Genomic DNA, 10,383 nt, shown 5'->3' on the forward strand with positions numbered 1-10,383 from the left:
AGTTCCTATGCGAAATATTACAAGTTAGATCCAACTATATCTGATGGCCTTCTGCTATACGATGAGGTGCAGTCGATCTTGGGTTTATAGTCTCGTGGTTCATTGCATTATAACTGCTATGCCCGGCTGTATTGTTCAACACGTTTAGCGCATTATTCCTCGAGGGTAGGATTTACAAGCAGGAAGCTGGATCAGCGAAAATACAAAGGAATATCGCAATTGCAATAAATGATAGTAGAGGGCCAGGAGCTACTCGCAGGGAAACAAAAAACATTACCCTTTGTAGAGTTTGCACTCATCTTCTTCGTACAAACACGAAAAACAAGTAATGGAAATTCTTCATATTAAATATAAATGTACAAAGGACACAATGCATTCATCATGCACAACGGAATTGAATCAAAATGAGAAGAGTTGCTATGATAAGAAGTAAACCGAGGAGGACAGCATACCAATATTGACAGCTGATCCAACACCAAATTTTAAGCAAAGAAAATCAGAGCGATTGAGTGAAACTGTAGAAGAAAGATGCAGTAACTACCACATATCACCACAGCGATAGTTCGTTCATATCTTCGCCATTGAACAATTTGAAATATGCAAGAACTGCACCGAAACTTACAACATTTGCCATATATATTAATACCACTGATGACCCGGCAATCTGAAAGTGCAACACCTTGGGAAGTGCTGAGTGGAGTGCGAAAGGACTGCTCTCAATCTTTTCGAGTTTCAGGATATCAAACATGAATTCGATACAAAAGGTTGTTGTGCTAAAAGTTTCCATCAGTTCAACTAACTGCAGTACGTTTTCTCTTCAAATAGTAAGTAGTTCGAACAAATTTCCATTTCTGCTTCTTACATTCTTATCCACAATCTTTTCTTTTCTCTTCAACAGCAGAATAATTGGAAACTAGCAGGAACAGTTCCCAGAAATTGAGGTTTTCCTCACGACCGATAAATTATTGAAGTGTCGAACACAGTGACACAATTTGCTGGGTCTCAGTCAACGTTTAACTTCAAAAACAAGAACTATTACCAAGGAATTAAACGATCATGCATCGCAAGCAAGGAGTCATCCGAATCAAATCGAATGCAGGAATCCGAAATAGAACTACAATCAAACCACGCAAATAAACCAGCAAACTTAATTACACGCTGGGGAATCGTGCAACAGCGTAACCTTTGGTTTTGATTTGGAACAAGCATTTAACAACGGTGTCCACTGCACGAAACAACGAAAAATCTACTTTTCAATAAAATGTCAACCTACACTAAATTGTCGAAATTCTATGAGTTCCATCACAGTTTGCACAACAATACGCACACGTTTAGAATAATGATTGACTCCAGCTGCCTGAGTCCTCGTCGCGATGTAAATAGAAATACGCCATAATCGTGAGGAACATCACAACAGATCCGGTGTTCACCAACATCATCGCCATGAACTTGATCTACAACACGACAAACACATCCGTTACTGAAACAGTGCATTAGGCTATGTACAAATGCAAGGAATCCACCGCAAATGATGTTCATAATTAACGACGACGGTATTTACTTACAATAAAATGGCAATTTTCAAGCATTTTCATCCTTAGTAAGACAGATATCAAAGGTGCACAAGCTGAGGCTTGAAAGTGCAATAAATTAGTAAGATGATAGATTTCATCTCAAAACACGCAAGCCTAATCTAGGGTCTAAAAGGTTGTGAGTGTTAAGGAGCTCATCAAAATTTGAGAATACACTTCAACGGTATCTTTGTAGTGCATTAGCAGTTTCAGTCTTTGACTTAAATAGAATTTTCAAGTTAAGCTGAAATGGCAAGAACCGTCTAGAAGGAGACAACACTGTGTCAGTTATAAACTTACTTTTGCAGTATGTTTTTAGAAGCAGTTTTATTCCAAGCACTGTGTACAAAGCCCACGTACGCATGCAACTTGAAGACATTCTCTGTCGCACACATACAAGAAAGAATGGATATCACGAGGATAAAAAGAAGGTAATGAATAAACAAATTTTTAGCGAGATGAACGAATACTCTTCTCTTAGAGATCTTTAGAAAAATAAAATAAGTAAAAGTGAAATAAAGATGAAGTGGAGAGATGTAACTACGAAGGGAATCGATGTGAAATTTCCCGTTTTTCCATTAATTCTTGGAAGTTCCCACTGAGCAGTAACAAAAGAGTGAAACCGTTCAAAAATTTCTCCTAGATTCTATTCTTCCTGATGGAGAGAGGAATCTTCATAACAAAGATGTAACTGATCATGGCAAACCATTACAAGACAGTATCTAATGTTTGCGACTATTGATACATTCTAACTTTCAGCCACATTTGTTTATGTGTTCAGTTACAACAAATTAAATGATAACCACTTCGGAATCTAAGAGATCATAACAAGTTTGACATACCGTGCCAGCATGAGCAAGAACAGTAGGAAGGGCAAACGCTGACACAACGATTGCCGTAGTGATGAACAACGCCAATTCAACACATGCATTCGTTCCTTAATATGGGGCAATACAGAATGCCAAAGCGAAGGAAATAAAGTTGTTATGTCACCAGTCATATCCTCTTGAAAACGCCTTGCTATCATAAGCGGAACTGGGCAGAATATATAGAAAGCAATGACAAACATGGGGGACCAATTTCTGTAATCAAAGTAAACGGAAAGCTAACAAACTACTGCTCATATTTGTTATGTGAACAGCACATAAAAGACCGGGATAAAAATCATAAAAGCTTAACATAAAAGCATAACAAGTAAAAAGAAAGAAAGAAAGAAGAAACATACCCAAACATAGGAAGTGCACATCCGAGGACAAGTAAAGTCAATCCGAGAACTCCAGCGAAAGCTAGGGCTGCCACCGCTGCAATGATATGCATTGGAATGAGGTTGCAACTGCTACCGTTTGTTTACTCAGTACTTTGATATCATAGACAAAGGATAACTCAACAACGCAATGCTGACACTGTTTGCTTCATTTCAAAACTCAAAAAATAAAGTGCTAGTACAAATAGCTTATGCTGAGCTGCTACTGCGGCATCGTTGTTGATGATGGGCAGTGCTGTAGACAGAGGCATTGCTTCCAGAAAAGATCTACTGAAGATCACTACTGGATGATAGCAATACAGATTCACTATCGGATCCAAATCATTTCAGTATAAATTATAACGTTTACTTTATTTTTGCATTGCAAAGACACTGACAGAAAGGAGCCCGAACATTTCTCAACGTCAAAAATCCGTCTCCTCCGAATCAACACCGACTAATCCTAAGACTGTCACAGTTCAAACGCTACATACTCTCATTAGCACTAATGGAAAAACAATTGAATAAAGCAAATGCATAAAAATACCTCGTACTCCTCCCATCTTTAGGAAATTCACGTTTGAGACGAGAAAACGCACTTCTCTGCGATCATGACAAATTAAGTATGGAGTATTACATACAACGGAGATAACCATAAAAAGAAATGGACTAAGAACCATCGAACATCGTTCAGAACAGAAAAAAATCGTCTTCAATAGGAAAACAAAGAGGTTTCATACGTATTTAACAGAAACCTCAAAGTTCTTATGAAAAAGTTCCCAAGAGACGAACTCTGCAACATATCATTTCTACAAGGATTAAAACAGAAGAAGAAAATGATTTCCTCAAGAGTGACTCATTATTAAAATGAGAATAGAAGAACTTCGCAAACAATGCGGACTTCTCCGTCTCGAGACATCGCTTTGCGACAACGCGCGCGACAGCAGCAAACACGTCCGAGTGATCACTTCGTTTTCCGTTGCACTTTCTTTCTTCGTTATAAAAATTCTCTTCTTCAGGCATCCATTCTCTACTCTTAATGTAGGCATCCTCTACTCTTAATGGTGGCCCATTAAGAGCAGAGGATGTCTTAGAGTATAGCTCTCATTTGTTTGGTTGCATTTGCAACCCGTATTTCCACATTTTTCCATCCGACTAGAAATCGCATCAAAAACTCGGAAGTCGAATCACTTTTGAAGCAAGAGTTAGCTTATTGTTTGATTACTACATGCAAAATGTAACATGAATACGTAGAAAACTCAACACTTTATAGTCCAGACAAACAGAGTAACAGGGCGTAAACTCACGAAAACATTTACAAGAAAGACGTGTAAGATCAATTATTAACAAGAACCCAAATCTTGGATAAATTCAAAATATAATCACGAAAATTCCAAACAGCAGTTATCATTTAACTCGAAGTAACAGTAAAACACAAGACATTTCTTTTAAAACATGAAGTAAAACGGAAGGAATTCTATGGAATAGACTATGGTCCGATGTCAAAACACAGAGAACCCGATTGGTCGAAAAACGGAACAATCAATAACTATCATAGTGCTGAGGGATAAATTTGACTTGATAAACTCAGAGTTCCACCGGTATCTTCACTCTAACTTATTAAAGTTGTCCTTTAGAACAGGCGTACGGTAAAATACAAATAAAACGACTAACAAAGACAATTTCTCCAGCTACAGTTGAATGAAACTCTTATTCTCATCTTCCTGATCATGCACACATTTTGGAATGAAATCTTCTTTAACCCCCGTAACACAATCCTCTAATTTATATTACGGGTTTTTTTCTCTATTTCATGCTAAATGATATAATCCTCAAACATTTTTTTTCTTCATACAAATATCGTACAAGGTCGTATATGAAACAACAAAAGAACTGAAGTACCTAAACTGGGCCACTTATTAAAAAAAAAAAGGTGACGGAATTCCCTAAGCTGACCGAAGTAACGTGACAGGAAGTGATGAAATTGTTATCACAGTAAAGATGTGGAACGCGTGGATACAGACCTATTTAATTTAGAGAATTTTACCAGGAAAGCCAAATCACTGCCACTGCCAAGTTGTGTTCGAAACCTGATTGCGTGATACGCATATGCCACCTTTGCCTTTCACCGGAGATCCAATGACACCAGCCGGATTCTCCGATCGATTGGAAGCTCTGGAGGACATCATTAAGTTGCGATTGTCATTGGATACCTCAAAAAATCGTGTGATGCGAAGAAGATGGAAAGAAACACCGTGTTCAGCTGAGTTCTAAACAGATGAAATCTATTACATCCAATGGGCTATCCCAGAAGCTTCCAACTGGCTGGATCGAGTCCATCAACGCCCGCACACGACGTTCAGCGAGGGCAACCTTGAAATCAAAACACCTAATTGTGCATTGAATTTCCTCTTTATTATTTACGTGTGTTATAAACACAAGGTAAACTATTACTGTAGAAAATCACTTTGTCTTGCGGTGAAGTAGCCGCTTCACGAAGTGTTTTTCTAGAACAGACCTGAAACAGAAATACTTCACATTTCACCCTGAAGAAGTGGGAATATGAAACTAATACCGATGTAGGACGATCTGGGGAATCAGGGCTTTTGGTGAAAGGACAATCAGAAGTGGGTCCGCGTGGTAACGATATAGCAGGAAGTCCGGGAAGGGGCACCTTGAAGAACGAAGTACGGAAAGAAATAGCAAAGTAGTAAAAAAGCTTGTATCTTAAATGATCAGCTACAGCTTCTGCTCGCAGTCGTGATTCATTTCCAATATCGTGTATAATATTCTCAGTGATCAAAATCTGCCGCAGCCGCAATATGTACGTTCTTAGTATGCCTTATATGCTATAATAAAGTCAAAAAGACATCAAAGACGGTGCAGTTGTATTTATGGTTGCGCATGAAGCGGTGCGGTGGAACGCAGCGGTTAGTATCGAGTGAAGACCTTTGCTAGCAGTATTCCTAGCTACATGTTACGGTCACACCTCGATTCCAACTGCTATCTCCAGTTGCCGCACCGTTTTCGACCGCAGCAGCAGACGCAACTGCACTGAGTTGCATGTCGTCATGGCCTGACGTCATCGTTTGTTACAATAAAAGTCATGAAAAAAAACTCAAAACCCACCCTAGGAGAAAGGTATCAATGCAGAGTTACACAAAAAGGGACAGGGATCCAATTCGTTTGGGCTGAATTTTTGAAGAGATTCCTGGGAACAGGAAGAACTGATAGGTAAGAAAAAGTTGAGAATTAAAAGTTGACAAATGACGCAGTGTTCGGAAAACCATATACTCCTAGTTAATGCACTGTCGTCTCACGTCGCAACCAAAATAGATTGACATTCCCTCTGGCAATACGGCAAAGCACACAGTGTTTCGACAGTTCGTTTTGAAATGTAGAATATCGCAAATATAAATATCGTGTATAATGTACGACTCTTACGTTTTTTTAATTCTATAAAAGTTTCTGGAACCTTCTCTGATTTTCCAGTACTTGGATACCGTCCTTAAGCACAGTCCAGGAGATCCATCTACTCGAGAAATTTCATTTTAAAAGTAGTATACGCACTACGCACTTTCATGCTCCAGATTTGAGTAAATCATGAATTCTCACCATAGGCCGAATTTAGAAATATGTATTAAGTTACAAGAGATTTCTATATGGGGTTCTTTGATCACTCTTAACTTCAAGAAATCCACTTTCATCAAGCAACTCGACACTGTGATACATACAAGAGATTGGTGCTCTTTTTGGTAGTAATAAATTCCGAGAAAAGCAAACTTTGTCTTACATTACAAATAGGTCTAGACCTTTTTGTGATGCCTAACATATATCATTCCGTGCAATATCTCTGGGAGATTCCATTTTTGTTAAAATTTCGAAAATGATGTAGAACTTCACCGCCAACATCATTGCGGAGGTAATTTTTTCGATTAAACAAAAATACCTTCGAAAGGTCAGGAGGGTCGTATTCAGGGAAAGGCAAAGAATCTTCTCGAAATGAGTAATCGTTCGACACGTCATTTTGGTAGGGAATTTCAAAGCTGAAATATGAGGGATGGATTTGATTGAACGCGGAAGACAGTTTTGTAGACATGTTTTGGTCAAAATACTGTACCTGTTCATAAATGGTGGAGCTGGAGGAGGCTGGCAATAAAATGGAGGTTGAGAGTAACTTTCCCACACAGGCGGCTGGTGTTTGTATGATGGTGGCGCACATTCGAATGGTGGTGGAAGTGGCGGTGGCTGGTTGTAAGCTAGAAGAATGTAGATCGGGAAGCAGAAAGAAAATGGAATTACTAATTGCTAAGCGCGTGGAGCTGTCAAAATCCAGGGGTGAGAAGAAATAAACCATTAAGAAGAGCTCGACAAATGTCCAGAATAGTTATTTTCACACGATTATTAAAAACTGGGCGAAAACTGAACCTGGCATAGGTGGTCCATGGTAATCTCGACGATGGGCATCAATGTACATATGTGGGAGAGCTGGTCGAGGCGGAGTGGTGGACGGTGATCGGATGCTGAGATTCTCCATCTCTGAAATGAGAAAGAAACACGTGTTCCATCGTCGGCAAAAAAGAAAAGAAAACAGTTGAAGAATTAGCAAGACAAACCCAAAGAGGTCATGCGAAGCGTCGGAGTTAAAGTGGACTTTGCGTAATTACGGATACGATCTAATTGAGTACAAAACTGAAACCAAATGTGAAGTAAAAATTGAACGGACAACAACAAAAAACTATTCTCAATAGTTATCTATTTTCGATGATGAGTGAAATGGATAGGAACGGATTTCAAATACAATGAAAACATGTTAAGAACACATACCAATTCTTTTTCGTGTGGATTTGAAAATCCAAAACCATAAGCAGGTGCCGTCCGATCGAATTTATTGAGACTAAGGCGAACAAACTTTTTGCTCATGCTAGTGAAAGTGAAACTAGCAGAAAGAGGAACAAAGTTGAAAACCATCTGAAATGGGGAAATTTGATCTGGGAAATTTTGGGAAAAAAATGTTTGTATGTGGCTTGCGCACTAATTTCACACTTTCACATTTAAAAGTGTGGAATTAGTTGTTTAAGTAATTTTGAATTAATTCCAGACTTTTAAATGCTCAGCGTTTGTGGAAATGGCAATGTGCAATGGCAAACACAGATCCTTTCATGAATTCACGGCAACGAAATTATATATACTAACATTTGCCCATGTTGACAGTTTTCGAACCTACTGATTATATTTCAAGCTTTTTAAAGCTGAGAATGAATTTGAATTTCACACATCAACTCTTTGAGTGGATCAATTTTCACGGAATACGGAAATCTCATCTTCGTTACCCTCAACCTCAAAGATTTCTGTTTACCGCAGTGATAAGCAGGTAGAAGTATTATTTACCAGGACTATCAACTACAAACAGAAGCCTTATCACGACCTCGATATGTCTTCTTACTGCATCCTGCAAAACTCAAGTGGGCTGTGTTGTGTGGATTATCATATGTGAGTGCTGATCATTTTTATATGAACCAAAGTTCCTTCAAGCAGTACTAAAGCCCTACCTTAAAACGATCTCGAGCCAGAATTTTATTTACATCGTCAAGCGAATCATGAAACACGTGTACGAATACATTGTGATCCGTCACCTCTTTCCATTGTTGACCGAACATTTGAAAAATGTGCGCTGAGACCGTCTCCAGACGTTCCAGCCTAGAAGCTTTGATATTGCAGGAAATCTCAAATGTTCTAACTTATAGTAGCTCTCACCTCCCTGATGTCAGAAGCTCGTCAATCTCCTGCCTCACTTGCTTTGCTTCAGCGCCGCTCATGACCTCTGTGTGGAGTTTTTCTAGTGGTTATAAAAAGACACTGCATTTATGGCAACAAAAAAATGAGAGGAAGCGAGCACACATCCTTGAAATCACGCTTTAGTACATTCATAACTCCCCGAAGTAAAACGAACCAGCAAAAATAAGCGGTGACAGCTGTATTCGCAAAAAAAAAACTTGTTACTTAAGTGCACACATCGCTGCTTTTTGGTCTTCCACTGAAAACCCGCAAATTTTACGGTCAAAGCAACCAAACGTAGCTGGCACCTAGATCCACTGGTACTTCAAAGACCCAAGGAGTGATTTACGGTAACCGCTCGAGAATACGCATTAATCCCTGCACACCTTCGCGGAGAAAGGAACTTCGCCATGGTACAGCTGCAACCGCCCCCACCTCTATCCCCCTCAAAATGCATTGCATCGCGAATATGTCGCGTGCGAATTCGGGTGCGATGCCGCGTGCGAATTCGGGTGCGATGCCGCGTGCGAAAGATCAAGAAGTGTCGTTGGAGCGTACGACCGAATAGTACTGCGTCCTTTAATTGTTTACTGCTTCATCGTTCGTACGTCATCGTTCGACGGGGGAACTGTTGTTCATGTTTTTGAGGTAAATTTAGTTGTAATCTATCAGAGCTAGAGGTAGCACTTTCTGTGCTGAACCTTAGGAACTACCGTATCACATCCATTTCTTGTTTTCTTTGATGGGACCTCCGCGAACTCTGTAAAGAAGCGGTGATATTATGAATGCATTATTGTAGTGAAGTAGGATTGCTTCATCTCTGTCAGTGTTCTTCTCTCGATACTAAGCCTGCAATGTTTTTTCCCCTACGAGGATGTACTTTTAGGAAAAAGTTTAAGAAAAAGTTTTAGGAAAAAAAAAACACTAGCGGAGTGATTACGTGTTCTGCGAAAATTCCTTTCTCAACTTCTTTAGGCTTGTCTTTCATGATGGACCTTAACAATAACTGGAAATTCAACAGTAAAAATCAGAGACTTTTACTGCATTGGCCTCTTAAGGGAATGGGTTCTGCTTGGGCCTTACGGGTGCCTTCTGTCACACTACTCTTTCATACTCTTGAAAAGTTGGAAATAATGTGATAAAGAAGCCAAATATTCAAGAATTCTTGGGAATTGCTAGAAGTCAAAAACTTTAGCTTGGGATCCATCTTCCTTTCATCATTTGACAGTTGCACTGATCAGATTTGATCCTGGAACAAGTGATTAGTTTTGTTGCTCTGGAGCGTTCGTAACCTAAGTTCGCTCTTTTCTTGTTTGAGTAGTTAAATTTTTATATTTTCTGCATCTTTCATTCATTGCGTCGTTCACGTGCTTATTCGTGAAAGATACTGAGATATCAAAATCAGGGATAAAATGTAGTTGAGGAGCTTATTTTTCAAAGAAGATAATTAAATCAGTCGCGGCCTTAAAACTTAGTCATTTATCTTAGAGGATCTATAAAATGCAAACTAAGGTTACTATGAGAGAAAAGCAAGTTAGAGCATCGAGAAATAAAGAGGCAACTGAGTGTTTCCCACCCACTTCCCCTCTCTCCCTCAACTACATTTCTCCCCAAAATTAACTCATCAATACCATTTCTTTTTTTTTTCGTGAACTACAGAACTTCAGCTTCCATTTGATGCATTTTTTTTACCCTTAGCTTCTCATCTTCTCATCATTATCTGTTCTTCATCGAAGAAGGAACTGTAGAAATAAGTAAAATATATTTACTCACTTGACGTTTGATTACTTG

General features: G+C 39.0%; 2 protein-coding genes across 3 annotated transcripts; both read right to left on the minus strand.

Annotated features, from left to right (window-relative positions):
• Positions 1-547: 547 nt before the first annotated feature.
• RB195_020510 (uncharacterized protein) lies at positions 548-3,377 on the minus strand (the record flags this gene model as incomplete). Of its 2 annotated transcripts, XM_064188842.1 has the most annotated exons (5): positions 1,332-1,454; positions 2,414-2,508; positions 2,565-2,653; positions 2,797-2,872; positions 3,362-3,377. In XM_064188842.1, 5 exons carry the CDS (start codon positions 3,375-3,377, stop codon positions 1,332-1,334), a joined length of 399 nt encoding a protein of 132 aa, XP_064044723.1. The 2 variants fall into 2 exon arrangements, with proteins under 2 accessions (XP_064044722.1, XP_064044723.1); XM_064188841.1 differs by lacking the exons at positions 1,332-1,454; positions 3,362-3,377 and adding an exon at positions 548-664 and having other exon boundaries at positions 2,797-2,888.
• A 1,497-nt stretch (positions 3,378-4,874) lies between these two features.
• RB195_020511 (uncharacterized protein) lies at positions 4,875-8,633 on the minus strand (the record flags this gene model as incomplete). Its single annotated transcript, XM_064188843.1, has 11 exons — positions 4,875-5,027; positions 5,107-5,187; positions 5,282-5,332; positions 5,390-5,488; positions 6,764-6,860; positions 6,935-7,073; positions 7,243-7,353; positions 7,431-7,506; positions 7,642-7,785; positions 8,367-8,514; positions 8,572-8,633. The coding sequence occupies 11 exons, from the start codon at positions 8,631-8,633 to the stop codon at positions 4,875-4,877; spliced, it is 1,161 nt and encodes a 386-aa protein (XP_064044724.1).
• Between the last annotated feature and the right edge of the window lie 1,750 nt (positions 8,634-10,383).

Source organism: Necator americanus, chromosome II (genome assembly GCF_031761385.1).
Source record: "Necator americanus strain Aroian chromosome II, whole genome shotgun sequence".
In the NCBI taxonomy this organism is placed as follows: domain Eukaryota; kingdom Metazoa; phylum Nematoda; class Chromadorea; order Rhabditida; family Ancylostomatidae; genus Necator; species Necator americanus.